The 27,307-nt window shown below is 40.5% G+C and overlaps 4 protein-coding genes across 4 annotated transcripts; 1 reads left to right on the top strand and 3 right to left on the bottom strand.

The window, feature by feature from the left end:
- Positions 1-1,797: 1,797 nt before the first annotated feature.
- Positions 1,798-2,724, bottom strand: LOC142550060 (uncharacterized). Its single transcript, XM_075659301.1, has one exon. The coding sequence runs from the start codon at positions 2,722-2,724 to the stop codon at positions 1,798-1,800; it is 927 nt and encodes a 308-aa protein (XP_075515416.1).
- A 1,094-nt stretch (positions 2,725-3,818) lies between these two features.
- Positions 3,819-4,745, bottom strand: LOC142550058 (uncharacterized). The gene is made up of 2 exons (XM_075659300.1): positions 3,996-4,745; positions 3,819-3,938 (listed from the first exon to the last, which is right to left on the bottom strand). The coding sequence occupies exons 1-2, from the start codon at positions 4,743-4,745 to the stop codon at positions 3,819-3,821; spliced, it is 870 nt and encodes a 289-aa protein (XP_075515415.1).
- Positions 4,746-7,066: 2,321 nt separating this feature from the next.
- LOC142549168 (serine carboxypeptidase-like 27) lies at positions 7,067-11,245 on the bottom strand. The gene is made up of 9 exons (XM_075657983.1): positions 10,450-11,245; positions 10,267-10,362; positions 9,522-9,614; positions 9,331-9,416; positions 8,983-9,240; positions 8,339-8,466; positions 8,156-8,251; positions 7,827-7,932; positions 7,067-7,448 (listed from the first exon to the last, which is right to left on the bottom strand). Exons 1-9 carry the CDS (start codon positions 10,826-10,828, stop codon positions 7,305-7,307), a joined length of 1,386 nt encoding a protein of 461 aa, XP_075514098.1. The 5' UTR covers positions 10,829-11,245; the 3' UTR covers positions 7,067-7,304.
- Positions 11,246-14,507: 3,262 nt separating this feature from the next.
- On the top strand, positions 14,508-16,533 carry LOC142550057 (uncharacterized). Its single transcript, XM_075659299.1, has 3 exons — positions 14,508-14,754; positions 14,835-14,890; positions 15,478-16,533. Exons 1-3 carry the CDS (start codon positions 14,508-14,510, stop codon positions 16,531-16,533), a joined length of 1,359 nt encoding a protein of 452 aa, XP_075515414.1.
- Positions 16,534-27,307: the final 10,774 nt, after the last annotated feature.

The following is a 27,307-nucleotide window of genomic DNA, read 5'->3' as shown; positions in this document are numbered from 1 at the left end:
AGTCCTTCATCAATCTTCACCTTCAAGAATTGACTGACTGGATAACTGAATGGCAAGATAATGTTGCTTCCAGAATAGCTGTAATACGACATCGACCATTTCCTTAATAAAATTTTTAATTATCGTATCTTGTGTTCCTTTATATCGTCTGCAAACAAATCGGTATAAATTAAGAATGGATAAGCGATGGACGATAATATCCCGAGTGTGAAATTGAATGCCGGATTCTCGTACCACCCGGGCTTAAAAATAATATGCCGGGGCCTCGTGCCACCCTGGCTTAGAAATAATATGCCGGGGCCTCGTGTTTCCCGGGCTTAAAAATAATATGCCGGGGCCTCGTGCCACCCGGGCTTAGAAATAATATGCCGGGGCCTCGTGTTTCCCGGGCTTAGAAATAATATGCCGGGGCCTCGTGTTTCCCGGGCTTATAGTATTTTGTCATTTGGTTTCCCCGAGCAATTAATGCGATGTCAGAATGATGCGTCCCTTTCTGACAAGCTGTCAGGAACTGTCCATCTTCCGAGCAGATAAATGATCACGACTCCTCGATTTGCGCACACGTCTTTTCAAGTATCCCGCCTAATTATGCCGCTCAATTCCCGAGGCTGATCTGGTCCGTTCGATTCGCTTTAGATCAACGGTGTAGATCACTTTTTTCCTTTATATATAGTAGATGACCGGTTTTCCCAAAAATCATTTGCAAATTCAACTTATAGCGGAGCTCTGCCTAATTCCTCTCTCGAATTTTTCCGTTACGTAAATCTTACTCAGGCAACCTTTTCTGTTTGTTGACTACGGGCCATCTCATCTTCGTTTTTTCCTAGTAAGTCTCTTCTCCCTTTTCATGTTTATCCTTTACTTCATGTCGAACTCCACCTCCTCCACCTCCGGTAAAAATGTCAGGGGGCGATCGGAGGATAACCCCCCGACCCCTTCTGAAACCTCCGTTCACATCCCAATAGGTATTTCTACTGCGTTCTCCCGACCCATTTCCAAAAAATTTACTAAGGCTTCTTCCTCTCGGCCTTCTGGCACACAAGGCAAGGGGAAAGATCAGGTAGCAGGGCCCTTGTGGTTCTCTACCGTGACGTCTACCCTTCGCCCGGGCAGTGTAGAGGAGTTGAGATCTTTAGGCTCCATCCCTTCTGATTACAAGATCAAAATTCCCGGGCCGAATGATCACCTCGACACCCCTCCTCCCGGCTACCATACTTTCTTTCTAGAACAGCTTAAGAGTGGGCTTCGTTTCCCGATTCACCATTTCTTCGAAAGTATTGCTCGATTTTTCGGTCTTCCCATTAATCACCTCCACCCTAATGCTTTTAGGATAATGGCGGCTACTTTTGTTTTGTTCCGCATGAAATCCTTTTTGTTCAATTCCCCTGTTTTCCACTATTTTTATTCTTGCCGATTCAACGACGGGGTCTTTTCTTTCATGGCCCGGATGCATTATCGGTTCTTAACCGACATCCCTTCCTCTTTGAAGGGGTGGAAAACAAAATTTTTCTTTCTTCAATTTCCGACTCTCCCATCCTGTGCCTTGGGTTTCCTATCTTCTCTGCCCACACAACCTGAGCTCCCCCGAGACTTCAAGCTTCTTTCTCTTTTTACCCACGCCTGGGATGCTTTGGAGAAGCAATTCTACCTGTCCTCGGTGCTGATCGGGGGGGGGGGGGGGGGGGGGGGCAATCTGGTTCATTACGGGATTGGGTCCCAGCCTAAGGACCCAGTGGATCGGGTTATTGACGAATTTGATCAACCCGGGTCGCAGGCTAGTAAATTACTTTCCTTGGCCTACTCATCTCTTGTATGATTTTTAATTCTAATGTCAACCCTGACATTTTTGGACAAGTTGGGTAGCATCCGGGGCCACCAAAATCCTGCTAATATGGATTTTCGAGATAAGGCCATCCCTCCTAGGTGTTCTCCGCAGCATCCTTCATGAATTTCCCGGAGGATATATTCTTCTTCACTTTCTGAAACACATTTAAGTAGAGGACCCTGATATGACCGCCTGTAAAGAATATTGTTCAAGAGAGTGAACCTGGGTGCTTGTTTCTTTATCTTTAAAGCTTGAGCCCGATCACTTGGAAGCTTGGCTTGGACTATGTATTCAATCAGGGGAGTCATCCATGAAGTCATTTGAGTAGGAGATGCTTCATCAACAGATAGCACCAACCGGGTGAAACACATGATTTCCCGGGTGCTTACCTTGGACATAGAGGTGGCCAACTTAGCCAGACTATCAGCTTCCCCATTCTCTTCCCGGGGGATTTGTTCAATGCTCCAGTCGGTAAAAGTGGCAGCCCGGGCTGTGATGAGTTTCAGGTACTTGAGCATTTTTTCATCTCTGGCCTCGTAAGCACCCTTAATTTGTTGTGCCACCAATTGAGAATCAGAATAAATAATCACTCGAGAGGCCCCAACCTCCTGGGCGGCCTGCAATCCTAACAGAACAGCTTCATACTCAGCCTCATTATTTGTAACCCGGGAATCAATTCTCAGGGCCAATTTTATCTTCTCTCCGGATGGGGCGACAACGATCACTCCAACTCCGCATCCGGACAGATTTGAAGCACCATCAACAAAGACTCTCCATACTTCTTCTTCTGCCGGCTGCACCATCTCTATCAAGAAATCTGTCAGAGCCTGGGCTTTGATAGCGGCCCGGGGTTGATATTCAATGTCGTACTCTCCCAGCTCTATTGTCCATTTGACCATCCTTCCTGAGACTTCCGCATGTGTCATTATTCTTCCAAGCGGAGAATTGGTGAGGACCACTATTGGATGAGACAAAAAGTATGGCCTTAATTTTCGAGCACTCACCACCAGGGCTAGAGCTATTTTTTCCACTTCATTATACTTTAATTCTGCTCCTCGGAGGGCATGACTAACATAGTACACGGGCCTCTGATCGTCCCTTCTTCTTTGATGAGAACAGAACTAACAGCATGTTCAGTGGCAGACAAATAAACCCACAGCTTTTCCCCAGACTCCGGCTTTACCAGAACAGGCAACTCAGATAAGTGTTTCTTCAAGTCTCGGAAAGCCTGTTCACACCCTTCATTACAACCAAATTTCTGGGCCTTCCTGAGGACTTAAAAAAAAGGATAGCTCCGGTGAGCAGATCGAGAAATGAATCGGGATAAAGCAGCAATCCTCCTGGTCAATTTCTGTACCTCCCGAGCAGATTGATGGGAGGGCATATCCATCACAACTTTTATCTTTTCTGGGTTGACTTCAATTCCTCGGTCCGTGACCATGAAACCCAAAAATTTCCCACTCTTGACCCCGAACACACATTTGGCCGTGTTGAGCTTTATTTCATATTTTTCCAATGTAGCAAAGGTTTCTGCCAAATCATCAATAAAACAAGACATTTTTCGAGTTTTAATCAAGATATCATCTACATATACCTCGATATTCCTGCCTATCAGCTTCTGAAAGACTTGATTCATTAAGCGCTGGTATGTGGCCCCGGCATTTTTCAATCCAAATGGCATGACCACATAGCAAAAGGTGCCCCCAGAAGTGATGAAGCTGGCCTTATCTTGATATTCTCGGGCCATGGAGATTTGGTGATATCCCTGATATACATCCATAAAACTTAACAACTCGAAGCCAGAAGTTGAATCCACCAACTGATCGATTCGAGGAAGTGGGTAACAATCTTTCGGGCAAGCTTTGTTCAGATCCCGGAAATCCACACACATCCTCCACTTCCCTGTAGCTTTGGGAACAAGGACCACATTAGAGAGCCATGTGGGAAATTGGACCTCCCTGATGTGGCCGGCTTTCAGCATTTCCTTCAACTGTCATTCTATGATTTTGTCTTTTTCGGGCCCAAAATGCCTTTTCTTCTGTTTTACAGGTCGGGATCCAGGGATGATATTTAACTGGTGCTCGGCTACTTTGGGTGATATTCCCATAAGTTCCTGTTGAGACCATGCAAAAACAGAGATATTAGTTCTTAAACAGGCTAGGAGTTTTACCCGGGTGGAATCTTCAAGGTCTCGGACCACCCGAATACTTTTTCCTGGTTCTACTTCAACCACTTCCTGCTCGTCCTCCGCGACAAAATTTACTTCCTTCTCCTCTATCTCTCTCACTTCTTGAGCCACCTTCTTCCCTTCGTCCTCCCTTCTCACCCTCTTCTGGTCTACTCGAACTGTTTCACCATAGCATTTCCGGGAGGAGGGTTGATCTCCCTTAACCTCTCCAACTTGTCCTCGTATCGGGAACTTGGTCTTCTGGTGATAGATGGAAGCTACAGCTCTCATCTCGTTCATAGCTGGCCTTCCAAGGATTATGTTATACGAAGATGGGGCATCCACTACGGTGAAAACTGTCATAACTGTCTTCCTCAAGTTTCCACTTCCAAGTGTTAGGGGTAGAGTGATCTCCCCTTCAGGGTATACGGCATGACCTGCAAAGCCGAACAGAGCAGTCTCAACTGATTCCAGCGGATATTCATGTAAATCCATCTGGACCAAGGCTTCCTTGAAAATGACATTAACAGAACTCTCATTATCCACAAAAACTCTCAACACATCATAATTAGCGACCCGTGCCTGAATGACCAGAGCATCATTGTGAGGTAAGCTGACTCCTCTGAGGTCTTCTGGGCCAAAACTAATAATCGGCTCATTCTGCCTCCTTCCATCAACTTCTAAACACACTCTTCTACCCCTTGCTTTCCTGGCTCGGGTAGAATCACCATCAGTAGATCCTCCCGAAATCATTTTAATTACTCCCCGGCCGGGGGGAAGGTCCTTCTGTTCTACTTGTTTGCCCTTTTCTTCCCGAGAATTCCCTTCTGTTCTCCTGCTTCCACTTGGGATGTCGACCGATCTTTTAGGAACACTTGGTCCAGGTCGTCGCGATATCCAGGGCGGTGACCTGGGCTCATCCCGGGTAGGGCGAGATTCCGGCTCAGAATGCTTTTTAAATCCCTTCCTTAGGGTTCGGCATTCATTCGTATTATGAGAGCATTCTTTATGTAGAGTGCAATATCCTATCTTCTCTGGTCGGATTGTAAGATTTGGAGGTGGGGCTACGTCCGAGCTGCATTCTTGAACCTCCCTATCCCGGGCATTTCTCAGGGGAACGTGAGAAAAATGCCCGGAACCATTCCTCTTGTTACTTCTTTCCTCAGGCCTGACAACCCGGTCTCCCCTTGCTTTCTTTAATGCTTCTCTCTTCTGATGCTAGGCCTCTTCCATATTGATGTACTTTTCTGCCCGGGACAAAAAATCTTCGAAATCCTCGGGCAGTTTTTTGGTAAGGGAGCGGAAGAAATCCCCTTCTAGTAATCCTTGCGTAAAAGCGGTAGTTTTTGTTTCGGGCGCACAAGTAGGCACATCTAAGGCTACCCAGGTTAAACCTTTTGATATAAGCTCTGAGAGTTTCGTCTTGGCGCTGCTTCACCTCCAATAAACTGAAGGCAGTCTTTTTATATTTCTTGCTACTGCTAAACTGATGCAAGAACACTTTCTGAAAATCTTTAAAGGAGTGAATACTCTGAGGAGCTAACCCCTCAAACCATCTCTGAGCTGAGTCGACCATGTGGTTAGAAACACTTTGCACTTGATCTGGTCTCCATAGCAGTGCAGCATAGCCATGTTTTCAAACCTAGCGAGATGTTCTTCAGGATCAGAACTACCGTCGTACTCCTTGACTTTGGACGATTTGAAATTCCCGGGAAGCGGTTCCCGGACGATGGCATCATCAAAAGGACAACCTTTAACAGCCTGAGAGCTGCTTTTGGAACCAACCTGCCCCTCCAGTACCTTTACTTCTTTCCTCAATTCTTCCAATTCTTCCGCAACAGTGGGGGACTTAGAACCCGCACTTGATTCCCTCTCCTCTTCCCTTCTCTCTTCCTCTTGCGGTTGCTCACGTTGCTGCTCGGGAGGACTAGAATGGTGGGTGGTGGCCTTCTTTGCTGTGGCCATCTTAACCGCATCAGTTATGATCTTGTTTAACTCCTCGGGAGTTAAATGAATGGTGGGCTGAGGACCATTAGGGGGAGGACCACCTGCACCAGAAACACGAGTGTTGTTTTCTCCCTGACTCGGGAAGTGTCTTGATTTGCTGTTCTTCTGGTAGGAGCCATATCAACGCCTTAGAACTCACAATTTCCCACAGACGGCGCCAATGATGCAACCTGGGCGAAGTGGATGAGTCGGGTCAGGTACTCAGCCGGATTTGCAATCAAGTTATTAAAAGGAAATATGAGTTGGGCGTCTTGATTGAACTTCCTCCCTGAGAGATCCGAGAGATCTGCGAACAAGAAAGTAACCACGTGAATGGGCGTCGGAGGGGTGTCCGGCGTGACCACTCCGATGCTTAAGTCAGCAGGGTATTCGAGCAATAAAACCAATGTAGCCAAGTGATGACTGTGAAATTGGTGTGGAGAGTGGAAGTAAATGAGCAATAAATTAGAATATTCAATGTTTGTACTCAATATCTGAATAGAGAATAAATGCAAGTAAAGAACTTGATATTTATAGTAGAGGATGCAATAATGACCTCGTTCTTTGTGTTTGAGCATTAATTATAATAGGGTGGCTGATTATACCCTATTGCTCTGACATGTCAAATCGCACACTTGTCACATCCAGTCTATTTGATTCATTGTCCACTTGCATTAGTGTCAGAGGTAGATCGGCTATACACACTGTCTATCGGCGGCATTAAATACTTCACTAATATCGAGGTGACCGAGCAGAATACCTCTCAGGTTAATTACAGAAGAACTCGGGTATTCCACATCTCGGGGAAATCGTGTCCCGGGTGGTCGAGACATTAATCTATTTTTCATGCTTTCGGCCTGAGAGCATCCATCCTGGCCCGGGCACTAACCATGGATATGATCCATGGCCCGGGAAGTCCTAGGGCCCTGACCCGGTACATTCCGGAGCATCATCACTAGCTTTTAGGAAAATAGATCGGGCGTTGGGAGACACTCGAGTAGCATTGGACCGACGACCCCGTGGATGTTTGTCGAAGCATACCCTTTTTTTTGTTGATCCATTATGCCTAGAAGCAAACAAGTAACTCTATATAATAAAGATTGTATATATTACATGAACCATATACCTTAACATTAAAATGTTCACACAAATGAATGCATTTGAATTAGACTATCATTGGATCAATGGAAAACATGAAATCGGCATGAGATTATAATTTTTTCATATTTCCTATTTCAAGAAACTTAGAATGCACGTGTAAGTTGATCATCCCAAAGTTGAGCAGGAGACAATGAATCGATGTTTTGTTTAAAAAGCCTCCCAAATTCAGGTAGGCATAGGCTTATCCTCTAAAAATGATCTGAAAAGAATGAAAGCTTGTCGCGGACGATGAAGAGGGACTTCATGTCCAGCTCCAGTTACAGTCACTAATGTCAATCCTTTGTACACTTGGCTCCATCCACCAACAGCCTGTATTACATATAGCAGAAGAAACACAACCGATATCGAGTCAAATTTGCATAATACCAATTCTCGGAATAGAACTACCCGTGTTTCGAAAGGGGTCATTGTCACGTGGAATTGTATTTTTAGAGGAATTATACACGGAATCTAAATGTTTGGGCACACGTGAGAGGTGGGGTGTATAAAACACTATTTGTAAAATGCAAACTAAAAAATCTCAGGGGACGGGAGACAGAACTCTATTCTAAAAACTAGTACATGACATGAAGTTTTATCTACGCGTGCATAAAATGCTTCCTATATTATAAAAAAGTCAATAATTTGAGACACAAACAAAACCAAAACTCAGGAGTGCCCAAAGCGTGGTAAATTCTACTCACTAACCTTTCTATTATCATACCACGGATACCAACTTCGAACTGTCGGAAGCTTCAAAGCATCGATTGAATAACGTGTTGCCGTGACAGGAACAACTGAATCAGTATCACCACTGAATGTGGAAACAACAAATTGTCATTATCTGTTCATCCATTACAAAGGACAGCCAAGCAGATATATTTCACTAATAATTTTTCTTGAAATATAAGTATCACACTTCCAATTCATCGCCGCATATAAATTCTGGGCCGGCCATCATTGCATGTTATATAAAATATCCAAAGCCATGAATGGAAAATCGCATTTACAAATGGAGAAGAAACTGGATTTTGTACCTGAACACCCAAATCCTAAGACCAGAAGCTATAAGTTCTTGATAAATAGGAAGCATGGATAGAGGAGAATCGGCCCAATAATTACCAACTACGTCACTGCAAATTGAAGAACTCTGATTCAAATTATGGTCGAAAATTTTGTGCATTAGTTCGTAAGCAGAGATCACAGAATTTTAAGATCACCTGCATGTTTTCCATGGATAGGTAACCCCTGTCACATTAGCATGGAATGCCTTCTGAACATCAGGGAGATTGAAGTAAACTTTGGCATACTTTTCGGTACATGGATCGTATCCTCTCCACATCCATGGCTATACATGAAAAGAGAAAATGACTTGGAAAGGTCAAAAAACAACACTCAACAATCATTAGAAATTTAAGGTATACATCATGAAAGCGAATTTTATGTTATTAAATTATGAGTCACTTATATATGTTATATGATATTTAATCATGTAAAAGATCATTTATTATATTATGTCAATACATTTAACCTATATAAAAAGGCGATGATTGTAATCTAAATTATAAGATATGATAAAAAATTTAGCCATTTTGCATTGTGTGGTGAAAGCATGTTGTCTGTCTGAACCACTAACTGTTGTTCTTCATGGTGTGCTCTCTTCGATTATTTTTAAAACTACTCAAAATTCAATGACAGGTTTTAGCTTGGTTTCGGTAGTTGACTTAATGAGAGTAGAATCGATAAAAGGCTTGTTGTGGGAAGGAACTTGTGGTCTTCACTATAAGTATGATACAGATCCTCACATGAGCATCGCATGTAAATTCATGCAATTTAAAAAGTGTTCCAGAATAGGGTTACTTACATAGTGGCTCCTTCGGCGATTCAGTGAAGAAGTCCCGTTGCAAGGGAGAGTGTAAATACTGTACGGGTCAATTTTTCCCATCTCTTTATCCGAGATATCAAGATATTTAAGGCACTCAGTTGTTGGATGAGTCGCGGATCCTAAGTCACATGTTATGCGTAGCATTTTGTAAGTTGAATCTGAAATTAAACCATGATTCCACCAATACTCAAAGGTGCCGATATAGTCATGGTAATCATCGGTGACAGCATTTCCCACCTGATTATTAACGTTTATAAACATAGAGAATAAGCCAATGTTTCTGATATTTAACTGTTGTGACTAAAATATAACTATAAAATCTAATACCATGAATCCTTTGAAATTGATAACTGGATTTTGAATTCCCCTGTTTCTTTCATACACAATTTGAGATAATTGAGGAACATAATGCCCTGAAAATATGAGTAGAAAGGCCAGGATTGATGTATCTGCTATTCATTGACCAACTGATTCACATTATTGACTAGTGTATTCGAAAAGACAGCACAAGTTCAAACCAGCATAGCTTTCTCCAGCGATGTAAAACTCTCTGTGCTTGTACTGAGGAAATCTTTCAAACCAGTTGAGCAGGAAAACATATGCATCTTCAGCTACAAATTCATTACACCAATATCCAAGACATTCAAAACAAAAAAATTAAAAACATAAGCAAATGTTAAAGAAATTCATGGTTCTTTCTGTGGCGCACAGTGCTATCCTTATACACACCAGCTGCATTTTGCACCGTTAAATCATGCAGAGGGTCACTAGGATTTATTGTGGGACAGCAAGTTATTAAGCAATGTTGGGGAGCAAACTGCTGCCCTGTTTGTCTACTTATGTGGTGATCGATTTAAACGTGGCACTTGAGAGGTTATACGATTAAAAAAAATTGAATTGTACCATTAAATCAGCTACAACGTTTGATACAACAACGAATAATAAGTCCTACAACCAGCATAAGAGCCATTATCCCATACTTAATTCCCATGAGTTGTAGACTGGTGTCGTTGTCAGAAGAATGATTGTTAGGAAGCAACAATTATAGATGCATGCCTACACGACACTTGATTTTGGCAGGTATATGGTATAAAAGATGTGAGATATGATGTAACTGTCAGTATAGTTATTGGTACAATCCAAACATTCTGCAATTGCACTATGATGTATTTGACATATCACAGAGTAGAAAAAACATATTTCCTTGTCAGTAGAGGACAGCATTCTTAAGAATCAAAATTTTCAGATTCCTGGGATATTTACCTGTCCTATTATCACCAGCAGTGTACAAATCTGATGAAGTATTTGAATATGAAAAGCCAACACCAGCAGGAGACTCTACGAAAAGTAAATTTGCCACTGCCAAAGCAAATTAAAACAATCAAGGGAAAGAGAATAACATTCACACCAAGATAATTCAAAATTTCACGTCAAGATCCTACATACAATAATTCCAAGAATAAGGATTGAGATAGAGGGTTTTCCCATCAGAATTGATCCGAAAAGGCCCGATTTCTTCTGAAGCTCCATAACCTATAGAAGAACAACCAGGTCCTCCATTAAGCCACAAAACCAATGGCCTTGAATCAGGCCCTCTATCTGCAGGTACCTCGGTCAACCAATAAAATAGTGCTCTCCCAGCCTGTTGATTTACAGTAACATAACCAGAATACTGATTAAATCCAACATTTGATGGTTCCCCAGGTAACTGTTTAATCCTATCATTTTCTTGATCAATGCTTAAAAGACAGTAACATTTTCCCACACAAAATAACAACCCGAAAAGCCAAATTACAAATGAAACTGAGTGTGTTGAATAACGCATCACATAATGCAGTAAAAGGGCTTTTCAAAAACATATAAAGAAACAAAACCCAGAAATCAGAATCCTTAAGGTGCCTTCTTTTTCATTTCTCATGGAATTTAATAACAGAAGAATGAGCCGTGGGCTTTGTCTACACATAGAAACCATACGCAGGCATTTATGATGATATTATAAATCTGACAAAACTCAGAATCACAAATTCTTAAAATCTTCTGAGATTTCAAGAAAGGTAAAAAAAAACACAAAATAGAGTCAGCTCTACAATTATAGAAAACACAGCTGACAAGCACATGCATTGTGTGCCCAATAAAACAGGGAAAATGACCAATGAATTGAGCGGTAAAAACAGCCACAAATGGCCCAAATTCCACATAATATCATAAAGAATTCATGGGTTTCAACGTTTTTGGATAAAGATTCGGTTATTTAACAAAAAATAATTTTTGTTCCAATTATTCTACCTGAGTGGCAGTGGACTCAGACACTCGGTGGAGAAAAGTCAATTTTTGATCTTAACCACCATCCGCACCGTCACATACTAACAAAAAAGGAAATCGAAATATGTATATATTAATAATGTGAATTTATGTCAAAATAAATAAATGCATTCGATTCGTCTACATGAGCTGATACGATTATCGATCAGTTTTACTTGGGATCAGGTCATTTTATTAAAATATATTAAGTTGTAAGCTGTTTATTTAAAAAAACAAAAAATAAAGGGAAAAAAAAATTCAATGATACATAAGGATCGGGGTCATTATTAGCCCGAGTTATTAATTGGATAGCGCAGAGCAGAGTAGAGCCAATGTACCAGGTACTTTTTTCACTAGCCGGGCATTTCTCCTCTTCCCAGGTAATCAATAGCCCGGGCCCTCATACCAGCACCCGGGTACCTTACTACCTGAGCCACCTCGAGAATTGTGCCACACTCGAGTGTGATTGATACAAGCTGTCTATTCTGTCAGAACAACATGGGTTTGGAGTGTTCTAAAAGTCATCAAAACCTATAGTATGGGCAGCCGACTTGCCATACTTAGTAGGTGACACTGGAAACGAGGTACCTACCCCATTTTTCTACTATAAATAGCAGGTATTAATGTCATTTACAGATTCTGAATTCTTTGAACTCTCAAGCACTCATATATATTCACATATATTTGCTTGTGTTCATCTTCAACCTGCTAATTTAAGCATCAGAGTGGCTACGTCGGGCACTTCTCCGGCGCCCATTCACGAGTTCTTTTCTTGTTTGCAGGTGTTAACCGAAGCCATTACCTTCATTCAAATTCCTAAACACTAAATTATTGATTTGATCCGGTAGAGCCCCTTACCCGGCTCAACCATTTCATCGTGATCACATCATTGGCACCGTCTGTGGGAAATTAGGAGTAAGGCGTTGATATGGCTCCAACGAGAAGAACTAATCAAGATACTTCCCGGGCTCCTGAAGATGGTGCTGGTGCGCATACTTCGGGACAAGGTAGTGCTCCTCTCACAAGACCTAACCTTATCACTGTGTCCCTTGAAAATCTAGCTCGGATGATAGATGAGGCAGTGAAAAAAGCTATGGCCCAGAAAGACCCCTCGCATCATGTTACTGTTAGAGTAGGTGCCCGTCGAGCCAAGTGTTGGCCGAGTGTTCACAATGAAACTCTAATGTATAAACAATCTTTATTTTAATAATATTTGAAATTATTGTTTTGGCAAATCTTTATCTGTATACCCATGCTAGTTGCATAGATAAAGCCCTTAAATATACAAATAGTAGAAAGAATATGAGATGCTCATATGATGAGTATCATGAAACTCATATTTGGAATACTGTATATTCTAAACAGTTCCTAGTCGATTCAGCCGCCGCTAAGAAGGATATAGGCCGCTAGAGTTCGAGACTAGTATCTGCGATGTGAGTACCATGTTTCATTTGTAGGGGACATTGTGATGTCTGAGCATGCAGATAGGTGCTCCTGGTAGAGTGCACTGAACAACCCTCCATAAAGGACTTTCCAAGTGGTTCTCACTTATCGAGTGGAAACGTCCTAGTTTATGGTTGTACACCATTAGTCCTTATGACCCGAGACAACATTGAGACTCTATGTGCTAGAATTACACTTTGAATTGTTTACCGACTCTTTCGGGGTCATCAGGTGGGAAGGTTGGGTGTTTTTTCGAAACATATAGGAGTCGATGCATTGTAGTCGGGGATTCACCCCTTACCTTCGGGTATGGATATCCTATGTGTATGTAGTATGAAATCTCTGATCAGAGTATGGTGGTAATTATGAAAGGGGTTTCATAGATCACACCATCGATGCAACTACAACATGACACATAGTATCGATTCATTGACAACTCTCGATAAACCAATGGTTGTCGAATCGGTCGGGATATATGAGTTGAAGGGGACGTACTGTACGCTAACCATAATTGAATGGTTCTTGCAGGCACTATCATTTGATACCTAGGGAATCATGTAAGCGATGCTGCTAGGCGTTTAACATGATTGGTTGGGTACTATCAGACTTGGGTTCTGACGTTCTTATTATCAAGGAGTTGATAAATAAGAATGGAGCAATTGGGGTATGCTCATATAAGGACATGTTTAGTCCGAATCGCATGAAGATGTGAACCCATGGCTAGTTGTATCAATGAACCATTGAGGGCCACACAAGTACTAGCTTTCTAGATCCCGTTGAGAAGTAAAATAGTTCAAAGTGTTGAACGGCTTATAAATGAGTTTATAAGCGTAAGGAAAAATAGAAGTATGATTTCTATGAGAGAAATGTAACTTTTAATTTATGAATGTGTTCCTAAATTAAAAGTAGGCCAAGTGAATAATGTATTTGAAAATTGTGATTTTCATAAACATTATTATGGAGTAAATTAAATTAATTCGAGTGTTGAATTAATTAAACACTAGTGGGCCTAGTAGAGTCCAAATAATTAAATTAATTCAAGTGTTGAAATAATTAAATAACATTGGGCCTTGTAGAGCCCAATTGGAAATAATTATTTAACTAGTGGGCTTGAGTAAAATCAAGTAAACTATAAATGGGCTCAAATATGTTTGGGACATTTAAATAAAAGTCCATGGGCCTTGTAATTGTTACAAGCCCACTTGATATGCATGCTTGGGAGATGAAAGGTTGGAGAATACTTTTGACTAAAATAATGCATGGCATGCAACCTTTTTGGATCAACTTTTTGCACTACCAAGACAACTCATCCTCCCTCATTCAACACCACCTTGGCCGAAATTTTGCAACTTGTTCTCTCATTTTTGTGTTCTTCAATTGTTGAAAACACTTACTTCTCTTTGAAAAATCCTCTTAATTTTCTAGTGCAAATTAAGAGGGGATTTACCTAGCAAGTGGTGGGCCTAATTTTTGAAGGAAGGAGAGCTTGTAGACTTGTCATCCTTGAAGAGCCAAGTTGTTTACAATTTGGTTGGTGCCATTCATCAATCTCTTGAGATTGATAGGTAAATTCTAAAACACCCTATGTATGATTTTTGGTGTTTTATTGTATTTGCTACACAATATCATGAGGTGGCCAAAAATTTCTTCATGAAAAATCAAAATTTTTAACTTCCGTTGCGCTTCCGGTCACCGTAACCGATCCCCTTTCAGTTACCATTCCAGGGAGAGAGCAGGATCAAGGAAGGAGGGAGGAGGAAATGAGAGAGGAGGACGGGGAATCTAGTGCTGGGTCAAAATCCCCAACTGTGGTGGAAGAGTTGTTAGAGTTAAGGCAGAAAATGAAGGTCTTGGAAGGGCAGTTGGAAAGCCGGGGTACTCCTCGGGCAATCGCTAAAGGATGTCCATTTGCTGAAGTCATTGTCCGGGAACCTCTTCCCGGGAACTTCAAGTCTTCAAAAGTAAAAGATTACGACGGAATGCGGACCCCGAGGAGCACTTTGCCAGGTTTGAAAATATGGCCATATTATACTGTTACACTGATAGAATCAAGTGTAAGGTGTACCTGATAACTTTGGTGGACTCAGCTCAGAGGTGGTTTGAGGGGTTGTCCCCTCACGCAGCATTTGGTTTGGGTGATTATGTGGGTTTAATTTTTTTAAACTCACCTAATCACATGTTTGATACGTTTTTTATTTAACCAAGTCAATCCCTCCTATGAATGATTAGGTTATATTAGGTTTGATAAAATAATCACTCCTCACCCCCTAGGATTATTTATCTCACTCTCAATCCATCCTATTTTTCCAATTTTACCCTTCTCCTAAATCCAAACTCACAACAACTTCCCTCCACCGACCGTCGGCCGACCACCGCCGGCCACTGTCGCCGATCACCTCCGACCGTCGCCGCCAGCCGACCGCCGCCGACCGTTGCCGACCACCGCCGACCGTTGCCGCCTCCTCCTGTCGACCGACCGCCGTCGTTGTCCCCGTCGCCCCGTTGCCGCCGTCGCTTCCTGCCGGCCGACCACCGTTGATCAGCGCCGCCGTTGACCGCCGCCACAAAACTGGAAGGGCAATTTTGTCAATTCATCAAAAGATTATTATTTATCCCATTTTTAACAATCATACCAAACATAATATTATTTTATCATTATCTACTTCAATCATTCTTTTTATCATTTCTCTCTTAATCATTTTATTATTTTATCCTCCAAACCAAACGTAGCCTCAAAATATTAATTCATTCAAGGACTTCCAGAAGGTGTTTTTACACCATTTCAGCAGCAGCAAGAAATATAAGAAGACTGCTTTTAGCCTCTTTGAAGTTAAGCAAAGGCCTGAGGAGAGCTTGAGGGCTTACATCAGGAGGTTCAATAGAGTTGCTCTGGATGTTCCCACCTGTGCCACCGATACAAAGACTACTGCATTCACCCAGGGTCTGAGGGAGGGTGAATTTTTCAGGTCGTTGACCAAGAAGGTGCCTGGGGACTTTGGGGACTTATTGTCCTGGGCAGAGAAATACATTAACATGGAGGAAGCTCAGAAGCAGAAGAGGGAGGCTGTAAGAAGGAAGAAGGGAGACCGTGTGCCTAAACCGGAGGAGAAGGGACAGAGGAGGGGTAATCTGGGGCATTTTTCTCATCATGTGCCCTTAAAGATTACCCGGGACAGGGAGGTTCAGGAATGCAGCCAGGATTTGGCCCCGGACCACCAGTTAGCCCGGCCTGAGAGGAATGGATTTTGTGCCCTTCATCGGGTGTGTTATCATAACACTGAGGACTGCCAGACCTTGAAAAGAAATTATGTCCCACCATCCAACCAGGGACATAACCAAGCCAACAAAAAGCCGAGATTTCCACCTTGGACATCTCGGCAGCAAGAGTCCAGCTCTAGGGGAAGAGATTCGAGGAGTAATCCGAGGGGTGATCCGGGTAGAAGAAGAGAGCAAGAGCCCGAGAAGAAGAAGATTTCATCCCCTGCCATGGGGCTGATTAAGATGATATCAGGAGGCTCCACTGATGGAGATCCTAATCGGGCTAGGAAGTCAAGGAGTCGGCGAGACTGCATGGAAGTAGAGGGGGTGAAGAGGAGTGAGGCGGTAATCAGCTTTGGCACTGAGGATTTGAAGGGTGTAAATCTGCCCCATAATGATGCCCTGGTTATCAAGGCCCGGGTGGCCAATTATGATATTCTGAGAGTCTTCGTGGACTCGGGCAGTTCTGTGAATGTTATTTTTAAGGAAGCCTTGGTGCAGATGGATTTACAAGGGTTTCAGCTGTAATGCTAGAGATTCTATTCTGTTAATCTGAGATTATTAATTGATAAATTGATGTGATTATAGAAGGGCCACTCGCACATATGCGCGAGATGGGGCGCGCATATGCGCGAGCAAGATTAGGGTACAAGCGCAGAGACAGTAGGTCTCGCGCATATGCGGCGACATGGGACGCGCATATGCGCGAGGTGGTGAGTTCATCATTTGCCGAGATAGAGAGTCTCGTGCATATGCGCCGACATGGGACGCGCATATGCACGAGATGTGCAGTATGTATATTGAGCCACATGTCTTTGCCATGCATATAATGGGTAAATTTATTCAATCCCTTCAGATTTGCAAAGAAAGAAACCGAGAAGCCATAGAAAAATCCTCAAAACTTCTTCAGATTTGAGAATTTTGATTTTGTGAGATCCGATCGTCAGAATTTCATTCCGAGTTTGGTACCGTGCTCCTCTCGACAAGAGCTTCAAGAATATGTGAGTTTATTTTCTTTTCAGCATGGTTTGAAAATATATTGTTGGGAGAATCATAATTTGATCTATATTATGTGTTCCTGAGATTGTGGTAATCTTATAATCGAAGCCGGATCGAAGAACGGATACCGTATGAAATTGTTATCATTTTCCAGATTTGATTTGATTGAGAATATACAGATTTGGTATTCGAATTGTGTTTATCGATCGATTATGAGTTGTTGAGATTGGTATCTATTGATATTGTATTGCCGATATCTCGAGATTGTGCTTTTATGCCGTCGAAACAGAATTAGATTGAGATTGATCAATTCATGTCTTGAATTGAGTTGTACTTCTCGAATGTCATTCCAGATTGATATTGAAGATTTCAAAGACAGAACAAAGCCAAACCCCGAGAAAAGAAAGGTAAAAATCAATGTTAAACCGGGAAGATACGACTCGAGTCAGAGATAGCTTGAGTTTTCCAAAATCACATATTTTTTTGTAATTGCATTGATGTTTGCAATTCATGAGATTGATATGCTTAGTCTATTGAGTTATAGCGAAGCATGTATAGAGTCTTTGGCAGATGTGCCATGTCTTTGGCAGAGGTGACAAGTCATTTGACATTTGGTTTATATCAATGTTGCTTAGGAGTAGATCGACTCCTATTGTAGAGATTCGATATAGAAGGCCAAAGTCTGGGAATAAGAACGTACAACCATCTAGCTAGAAAGAGTGGGTGGGAGACTATTGCGGTCTTATTCGAACCGAGATCCCTAGATAAGAGTCGAGTCAAGATTATGAGTTAAAGAGTTTGATTTATTGCTTTGTATTGATTAATGCTTTCGTAGACTACGATGCATATTGTTTTATAAATGTTATATGCTTTTATATATGTTATATGAAATGCATGTATATGTTATTTATACTGGGAAAATATATTTCTCACCAGAGTTATCGGCTGTTGTTGTGTTTGTATGTGTGCATGACAATAGGTGGGACAGGATCAGAGTCAAGAAGAGGATAGGAGATCGAGATTAGAGTGGAGATTCGGACCTAGATGTAGACCTGGTTTTCAACACTTGACATGTAGTGAATGAACACTAGTTTGTTATGACGTTCTTTTGTACAAGACTTGTACTTTTGATCATGTTATAGATATTAAACTTAATCTTGTAATTTGAATGAGATGAGACTTACTTGTTATAAAATTTGTACACTTGTTTATAAGGTGTTCAATAATTTTAAAAAAAAAATTACGCCCCAGTTTATTTAATTGATCCATTTAATCCCAAAGAAGATTAAGAAATGAATTAGCGTCCGGGTCCCCACAATAGGTGGTATCAGAGCTGTATGTCCTTAGACTGAGATAGAAGCGAGTGAGCGGGGTAGATTGAGTTTTCTTTCCTGCTTTTGTAATGCTAGCATGACAGCATGTTTGATTGCTTAAGAAAATACATGTTTACCTGATTATCTGATTTGGTTGGAAATTTGTATTATTGAAAGAATGAATCAGAACCAATTCTTGATCAGAGGTATGATGATCAGAGGAGGACTGAAACAGATTTGTTATATTTGATTACCAACCCTTTTGATAATCAGATATGTCTCCTCGAAGAATCCCAGAACAGGGTAGTACTTCTACAAATCCAATGGATGTTACGGCAACACCCATGGAAACATTACTGAAGAGATTTCAGTCATTTAAACCGCCAACTTTGAAGGGCACTGAGAGTTATATTGATTGTGAGAGTTGGATTGATGATATTGAAATTCTGTTTGATTCACTTGATTACACAGATGAACGAAGAGTTAGACTGATTGGGCATCAATTGCATGACGTTGCAAAGAATTGGTGGCTCACGACTAAGAGGGCTTTGGAGCATCGATGTACAGTTATTACTTGGAAGATCTTTAAGACAAATTCTATCAACGATTCTTCCCAGTATCGTACAGAAAAGACAAGGGTGCAGAGTTTGCCAATCTGAGACAGGGTCAGTTGAATATTGAAGAATATGTGGCCAAATTCTCTACCTTGCTATGATTTGCTCCACATGTTGCTGAGAGTGATGAAGCTGTTGCTGATCAGTTTATCAATGGGCTGAATCCTGATATCTTTACACTGGTAAATGCAGGGCGACCGAATAACTTTGTTGATGCCCTGAACAGAGCCAAAGGAGCGGAAGCGGGCCTGATTAGGCAGAAAGTATCTTCGTATGTTGCTCTAGCACTGAAACAGCAACAACCCTCAGCTCAGTTCCGCCAATCCCCTCCCAGATTTGATAGTGGTGGTAGCAGCAGTGGAAATAAAGATAATTTGAAAGCCCGAGGGAAATAGTTTACGAAGTCTGGTAGTAGTTCATCAAGCTCCAGTGGTTCACGACAGAACCAGAATTATACAGGGGTATATTGCAGAACTTGTGGAGGAAGACATCCCAGCGAGCAATGCCGAGGCGTGTTTGGTAGTTGCAATATCTGTCGACAGCAAGGATATTTTGCCGGAGTCTGTCCACGAAGAAGTTCTCATCGATCCCCGGGAGCAAAATCATCTGGATCAGTGGCTTAGGCTGATAGACGATTATCTGCTGTTCACTCATTCCAGCCATCTACTACTCAGTCACAGCCGAGGCCAGGAGGAAGCCAGACCGTTAGCCAGCCTCCGAGACAACAGGCCAGAGTATTTGCATTGACTGAAGAACAGGCCCAGGAAGCACCTGATGATGTTGTTGCAGGTAACTGTTCTCATTGTGGTTACTCTACTTATGTATTGATTGATACAGGTGCATCCCATACGTGATCGATTAACGTATCAAAAGTGTTTAGAAGGGGGGGTTGAATAAACACTCACAATTAAAACTGATCTTTTTCGAATTTTGAGTTCAGTTTGGTGACAAACTGATTCTCGGAATCTTGTTGGTCAATGACAATCAGTTAAACTAAAGTAGTTGCAGAAAATAACTGACTGAAAGATAGAATACGAAACTGAAATAAAATAGGCAAGAGTTGTTTCTGGATGTTCGGAAAATTTAATTATTCCTATGTCACCCCTTCTATCTCAAGGATAGGATATCCACTAAAAGACTTTGATCAAATACAAGAATTGTACTGACCCACTTCAGTTTGGACTTAACACTGCCAAAACTGAAACTCTTAGTATTACAGAATGTTCTCAGTGCGTAACTGATCTTAGCACTTTCAAATTTCAACGATTATTACAACTTGCTAAGAAACTCAAATTGCAGCCTTAACTGCCACGAATATATCAAGTAAGATTGAGCTGAGATTTTGACAGAGTGACAGCAAGCTTTTCGAATAGTGTTGACTCTATTTTTTTCTTCAGCTGTTCTTCTGTCATATTTATAAGCTTCTTTTCTCCAACGGTAACTTGAGATGAATTTGAATCTTTGTATCTGTTGATTATTCCTTGGACATTGTTTGCTTCATTTATTGTGATGCGGCGTCTTAATTGCTTTCGCCGAAATGCGTTTTCCTAAGCTGTATTGATTGAAGTGCGGCGTTGCAATCTTCTATGTCTCTTGACGGTTGATTGTTCTTTCCCGAGATATGTTCAGTTGAAGGGTGCTTAGCATACGGCTGAATATATCAACTGATCAGTCAGTTGATTTCAGTTATTAAGTCCAGTTGCTGAGTTCAGTTTACACGATGAGTTGGTTCGTATTTTCAGTTGATTCATATTTTGTCAAACGCCGGAATTTAGTTTCCAACAATTTCCCCCTTTATGGTGTTTGACAAAACTAAGTAAATAATAACTGAACATCTGAGCTCATTGTAGATAAAATAAGAGATTGAATTTCTTGAACTGAAAGAGATCTTGATTTAATAACAGCTGAATCTAATAATCTGATTAACTGCTTCTGCTGTTTTCTGCTATTTTTCAAGATGCTCTTTGATCTTTGATTTCTTCCCCGTTTTTGTCAAACAAATCCATCTTCTCACATAATTTTCGAATGTCAGTGGAAAGAATTTTGATATCTGCGGAGATACTTGAGACAGCAGTTTGTAAACAAGTCTGCAGCAATTCCATTTTATTAGAAACAGAAGTTTCCAATCGCTCAACTCGTTGACTGATTATATCCTGAGTTGTATAGAGACTTTGAGCTAGACCTCTGTTATTTTTCATCTCAAGTACAGTTCGGGTAAGAGACTCCATGTTTGCTTGAATGGCTTTCAGTTTTGCAGAGTCATATTCAATTGAAGAATCCAATTTGACAGTATGAGAGAATTGTGTGGATTGAATTTTCTTGATTTCAGTAATCATCTGCTGCATATTGTGCTGCATATTCTGGATTTCTTCAAGAACAAGATCCATTTCTGCGGATTGAAGAGGAGGTGACTGGTTAGATGTTCTTGGTTCATGTGAGACTTGATCAAAGACCACCATGGTTCTATCAGATAATATCGTTTCAGAGACAGTCTGTGCTGGAACATCTGTTTCAGTTACCGCTACTTGGACTGGAGGAGATGAAGATTGATGTTGATCAACAATTGGGCTTTCCTGCTGAATAAGATTTTCAGTGAAAGGGTCATGAACTGCCTCCATATTTTCAGCAATCTGTTGATTAGGTGATTGAGTAGGCACCACTGTTTGATCCTTTAGTTCAGAAACAGCAGGCTGAACTGGTGCTTCTGTTGAGATAGAAACCTCTTGAGTGATTTGATCAGTTGAGTGATCAACTTCTTCAGAAATGGTTTCATTATTCATAGATTCTGTAACTACTGCTTGAATTATTTTATCAACGTTGGCAAAATTCAACTCGGCTTCAGAGTACAGCTGATGTTCCACAGCAGATGATTGTGGCACATCCTGAACTGGTTCTTCAGTTGTAACAATAGTTTGTTCTGAGGATGGCTCTTTCTGCTGAGAGGAGGGGTCTTCTTCTTCTTCTTCAGAGGCTTCCTCAGGAAGAACTAACTCCTGATCCATTTCCCACATTTTTATCTGAGCTTGCAAGCTAGTAAGATCTGTATCTAGCTAAGTGATCACAGCTCGATCATTATAGGCAGTTGGATTGGTGGGAATGTAGTTTGCCTTTAATTTCTCAAGCAATTGAGATAGCTTCTTAGCTCGAATTTGATCAAAAAAATATGTTTTTCTCTCCAAAGCCTGAACAATTGTAGCAGTTTTGACCATCTTGAGGACAATTGCTTCCAGTTTGATAAATTTGTTCAGCTGGGATTTCTTTTTCAGCTGCTTAGCAAAAATTTGAGTTCTGTAGATGGTCCAGTCATCATAGATTTTAAGTTTTGATGCTGCAAAATGATTAACCTGTTCCCAAACAAGGTCAATATGAGTTTGAATTGAATTGGATGGCCTGGGCTCTTCAATCAATTTGCCTTTGCCTTTTTCAGTACTGAGGATGTGTAGAATTTCCAATCCAGTACGAGTAGTATCCACCTGTTCTATAATCTTTATACCTTTGGGTCTGGGAGGTGCTAGAACGGTAGGACGATTGATGTGGATTAGAGGAGCTTTGATTCTAACTGTTTCCTTTGTTGCACCAGCCGAGATTTCTGGTGGAATAATCTTCAGAGGAATTGCTTTGTTAGGCTGTTGGGCATCTGAAGATATCAGTCTTTCAGTAGGAATTTATTTTACTGTGGTTGGTAATTTTGTCCTTTGTGTTCTTGGTTTCTTGGCAAGTTTTGGAGAGGGCGTCTTCTCCGAATCGGATTCATTAATAATCAGTTTTCTTTTAACTGTCTTCAGTTGAGCCAATGTCTTCTTCTGTTTAGCTGATTTGGGAGCCACCTGTTGAGTCCCAATCTCCTGTTTTATCTTTACAAACTGAGCAGGAGAAATGTCTAGTTTAGTCTTGGGTGGCAGAATATTCTTCCCATTGAAAATTTTGAATTTAGATAATCGTTCCGAATCATCAGCCACCAACCCTTTGACTTTCATGAAATAGCTTAACGGCACTGCAAATCCTTTGGATTGCTTGGTGGAGGAAAACATGTTCTTCAAGATACTAAAAATGAGTTGCTTCCAGTTGAATTTTCTTCCAGCCATAATGATCGTAATAACTTGAAACTTCTCCAAAGTCAGGGCAGCATACGATCCTGCCTTGGCCAATAGCCCTTTGGCTATGATATCAGCCAGCAACTGAACCTCATGCTTCAGTTCCTTCTTAGGATCGGAAACTTTGATTTTCCGTCCATCAGCAGAGAGTGCAGTTTGCATTTCTTCAATATCTGATGCTTTAACATCAGCAAGGTGTACTAATCCATCATGGGTAATGAAAAGATTTCTCCGAAAGAATCTTCAGAAATGGTCACCGACTGACCGTTAATAGTGGCAATGATGTTTCCATCAGAGTTGATATATCCATTTGAGTAGAGGTCTTGGAGTTTTTTGGGTAAATCTCCTGCGAGTATTGTCCCAAAAACATTCTGAGACCAGCAGATTCAATCTTCAGAAAGACGTTCTTAATTTCAGCTTCGTGAACTGATAGAACTGAGTCAAAATCAATGGCCATAGCGTTCAACATGTGAGCTGGGATTTGATTCGCCATTGCTGAGAGTAAGGAAACCTGAAATTTTGCGAAATACAAGCTCTGAGTGTATGAGTTTGCTCTGAAAGATGATGTACGCATAAGAAAGAAAGCTGAATTGAAGCGGGAAATTATTTATATGTATGTGACTGTTTAGATTCTGGACACGTGTCAGTCCATCAAAATTTTGAATAAAAACGTGTGTTCGTGTGCTATAAGCGTGTGTACAATTTAAACGGTTCAAATGCTTCCACGTTTTCAAAATGAGATTCATCATTAGATAATAGACAGCCACTTCATTTGATTTGAAATATAATATGTTTTAATTAGTTAACTTATATGAGAAGATTAGTGAAATACCCAACTGAACGATCAGTTGTAAGACTGTGTCCTTTCAGTTGAGAGTTTACTAACATTTGTCTTCTCAGTTAACCTTTTAAAACCATTATTCCCCCTTAATTAGTGCATAAAATAATTAAAGCGAATAAATTTAAAGGTCAGAAAGATTATCGTTTGCTTAAACGTTGGCGACCCTTCAGCTTCCTTGATATTCTGCTATAAATAGAAGTAACACGGTTAGTTTCAGTTATATTGGTGAAAATATTCAAGACGAAAGAATGGCAGATGCGAGTAGCTCGAGTGCTTCGCCATTTTCTCTGGAAGCTAGGAAGGTTGTTATAGAAGACGAAGTCTTCTACAAGAGTCTTCCCTACTGGGAAAAGTTACAGGAGCTTGCATTTCTGTATAATTCTGGAGAGGCTACCACTCCCAAACTGATGGAAGAGTTGAGAGAAGTGCGGGAGCACTTGAATATAGCTGTGTGGGTGGACATCTTTACTGTTGTCATATCTATCAGCTGATGCTTCGAAAGGAACTGGAGATCCTTAATCGCATAGCTTCTTCACACAGCTTTCTCAAGACATCTTCCTCATCTCTATCCGTTTGATTGAGAATGTGGATAGATAATATAGAGGAAAAATATGAAAATGTAATCCAAGCAAATATTTATGGTTGAATAAAACGTTTATTTTGGCTTAACTTTGTTTTTTTTTTCCTTTTTCCTGCAAATAATAAGTTTCATTAGTTATTATATATGAATTACGATCATAAACAGATGAACTGATGATTGGTTAAGCGTTAAGTAATAAATATCAAACGGATATCAATTGATAATGAACAACTGATAGTTAAGAAGCTTCGGTAAATGAGAAAGACGCTTCAGTTGATTTGAGTCTCTTCAGTTTCTTCAACATTTAAATTTCATCTTTCTTTAAACAAGATGATAGAATGTGAGACAATAACAGTTCAATATGTCGGATTTGAGTAACTTTGATGCATGCAGTAGTTCGCATATTCAAGTTAATGAGCAATTAAGTCCTTATTTAGAAGAATTGAAGAAGACAATGGAAGAATATGTCTTGATGAAAGTGATGTCAACATGGTTCAAGATTCATGATTTGCAGAGGGTAAGTAGTAGTGGTGTTGTTCCTACTCGTGCTCAAGCAGCAACAACAAGAAAATACATTGATCGTTTTGAAGTTAGGCATGTTACAGATTTGAATGATTACAAATGTCTGTTAGAAGCAATGTTATGGAAGGAATGGAATGTGGTTGAGAAGATTTCTACAACTAGGTCATTTTCTAGAATCCAAATTTATGAGTTGAATGATTGGATTAGAGAATGGCAGGATTCAGTTGGTTCTATGATATCTTCTGTACACTTATTATTTTCAATTTGTTGTGTTCTTATTTTCTGCAGATAATTCTATTAGTAAAGCAACATTAGTAATAATTTTAAGACAGATCAATTAAACCAAGAATATTGCGAAAGTAAGAAAACTTAGTCTCGGGTAATGGTTTGGTGAAGATGTCAGCTGCTTGTTGCTCAGTTGATATATACTCCAGTCTGATGTTCTTCTTCAAAGCATGATCTCTTATGAAGTGGTGTCTGACATCTATATGCTTTGTCCTTGAGTGAAGAACTGGATTATAGGTGATGGCAATTGTACTCGTATTGTCACAAAATATGGGCGAATTATTTGTAATTACTCCATAATCTCTCAATTGTTGCTGGATCCAGATCAGTTGTGCACAGCAACTACCAGCAGTAAGGTATTCTGCTTCAGTTGTTGAGGTAGCTATAGATGTCTGCTTCTTGCTAAACCAAGAGATCAGCCTGTCTCCTAGAAACTGAAAAGATCCACTTGTACTTTTACGATCAAGTTTACATCTTGCATAATCCACATCTGAATATCCAACTAAATTGAAAGTAGAGTCTTTAGAGTACCATAACCCAACATTTTGTGTACCCTTAAGGTATTTCAAAATTCTTTTAGCAGCTGAGAAATGTGATTGCTTAGGATTTGCTTGAAATCTAGCACACATACACACAACAAATACAATATCAGGGCGACTGGCAGTTAGGTATAAAAATGACCCTATTAAACCTCGATATAGTGTTGCCTCAACTGATATTCCCCCTTAATCAGTGTCCAATTTTACTAATGAGCTCATGGGAGTATTTGCAGCTGAACATGATTCCATGCCAAATTTCTTCAGCAGCTCCTTTGTATATTTAGTCTGACTTATGAATATACCAGTTTCCAGTTGCTTCACTTGTAGTCCAAGAAAGAATGTCAGTTCACCCATCATGCTCATTTCAAATTTATCCTGCATTAGCTTAGCAAATTTCTCGCATAATTTGGGGTTAGTTGACCCAAATATGATATCATCAACATAAATTTGAACTAATAAAATGTGATCATTCTTAGTAAATTTGAACAAGGTCTTATCAACTGATCCAACAGAAAAATCATGATCAGTTAGGAATTTTGAAAGAGTTTCGTACCAAGCTCTTGGAGCTTGTTTAAGACCATATAAGGCTTTGTTCAAATGATATACATTATCAGGAAAGTTGTGATTTACAAAACCTGGGGGTTGTTCAACATATACTTCCTCTTGTAGCTGGCCATTTAGGAATGCACTTTTGACATCCATTTGATAGACTTTGAAGTTCTTGTATGATGCATAAGCAAGAAACATTCTGATTGCTTCCAGTCTTGCAACTGGAGTATATGTCTCATCATAGTCAATTCCTTCCTCTTGCCTATATCCTTGTGCTACTAGTCTCGCTTTATTGCGCACAACTGAACCATCCTCGTTCAGTTTATTCATGTACACCCATTTTGTACCTATAATAGTTTTTGAAACTGGTCTTGAAACTAAGTTCCAGACACTGTTATGAGTGAACTGATTTAGCTCTTCTTGCATTGCATTTACTCAGTTAGGATCAGCAAGAGCTTCATCAGTTTTCTTTGGTTCTAGTTGTGAGACAAAAGCTGAATAGATAAATAAATTTAGCATTTGATTGCGAGTTCTTACTGGATCAGATGGATTTCCTATTACCAGCTCAGGTGGATGTGATTTTCTCCATCTGTACTCAGTATTTGTTGTATCAGCAATTTCTTCAGTTGGTAACTGAACACAGTTTTCAGTCTCAGTTGGTTCTTCGTCAACTGGTATTTGAATGTTATAATTATGCTCTATCAACTGATCATTAGGAATGGCTTCTGGTTCTGCTGATTGATCTGACACTTTTGGTTCGGGTGTTTGGAGATTGTTTTGATTAATATGATTGTCTTTTTCATTATCATCCTCCAAACTGATATCTGTAAATCGATCAACTAGCTCAACTTGATCAGTTGGCTTATTAGTTAGTTCAGTTTCATCAAAATCAACATGAGCTGATTCTTCAACATTTAGGGTTTTCTTGTTGAATACTCTATAAGCTATACTAACTGATGAGTATTC

This window comes from Primulina tabacum, chromosome 6 (assembly GCF_025594145.1).
Source record: "Primulina tabacum isolate GXHZ01 chromosome 6, ASM2559414v2, whole genome shotgun sequence".
Lineage (NCBI taxonomy): Eukaryota > Viridiplantae > Streptophyta > Magnoliopsida > Lamiales > Gesneriaceae > Primulina > Primulina tabacum.
This window is presented reverse-complemented; position numbering and strand designations above follow the sequence as displayed.

Coding starts and splice junctions, on each gene's coding strand:
- LOC142550060 (XM_075659301.1), bottom strand. CDS start 2,724: ATGGTCAAATGGACAATAGAGCTGGGAGAGTACGACATTGAATATCAA.
- LOC142550058 (XM_075659300.1), bottom strand. CDS start 4,745: ATGATTTCGGGAGGATCTACTGATGGTGATTCTACCCGAGCCAGGAAA. Junction 3,939..3,995: donor ACCTTGAAGATTCCACCCGG/GTAAAACTCCTA, acceptor TGGTCTCAACAG/GAACTTATGGGAATATCACC.
- LOC142549168 (XM_075657983.1), bottom strand. CDS start 10,828: ATGCGTTATTCAACACACTCAGTTTCATTTGTAATTTGGCTTTTCGGG. Junction 9,417..9,521: donor CGCTGGAGAAAGCTATGCTG/GTTTGAACTTGT, acceptor TCATATTTTCAG/GGCATTATGTTCCTCAATTA. Junction 7,933..8,155: donor CTTAGGATTTGGGTGTTCAG/GTACAAAATCCA, acceptor TTCCACATTCAG/TGGTGATACTGATTCAGTTG.
- LOC142550057 (XM_075659299.1), top strand. CDS start 14,508: ATGAGAGAGGAGGACGGGGAATCTAGTGCTGGGTCAAAATCCCCAACT. Junction 14,755..14,834: donor CCCGAGGAGCACTTTGCCAG/GTTTGAAAATAT, acceptor TGGTGGACTCAG/CTCAGAGGTGGTTTGAGGGG. Junction 14,891..15,477: donor CATTTGGTTTGGGTGATTAT/GTGGGTTTAATT, acceptor AACCAAACGTAG/CCTCAAAATATTAATTCATT.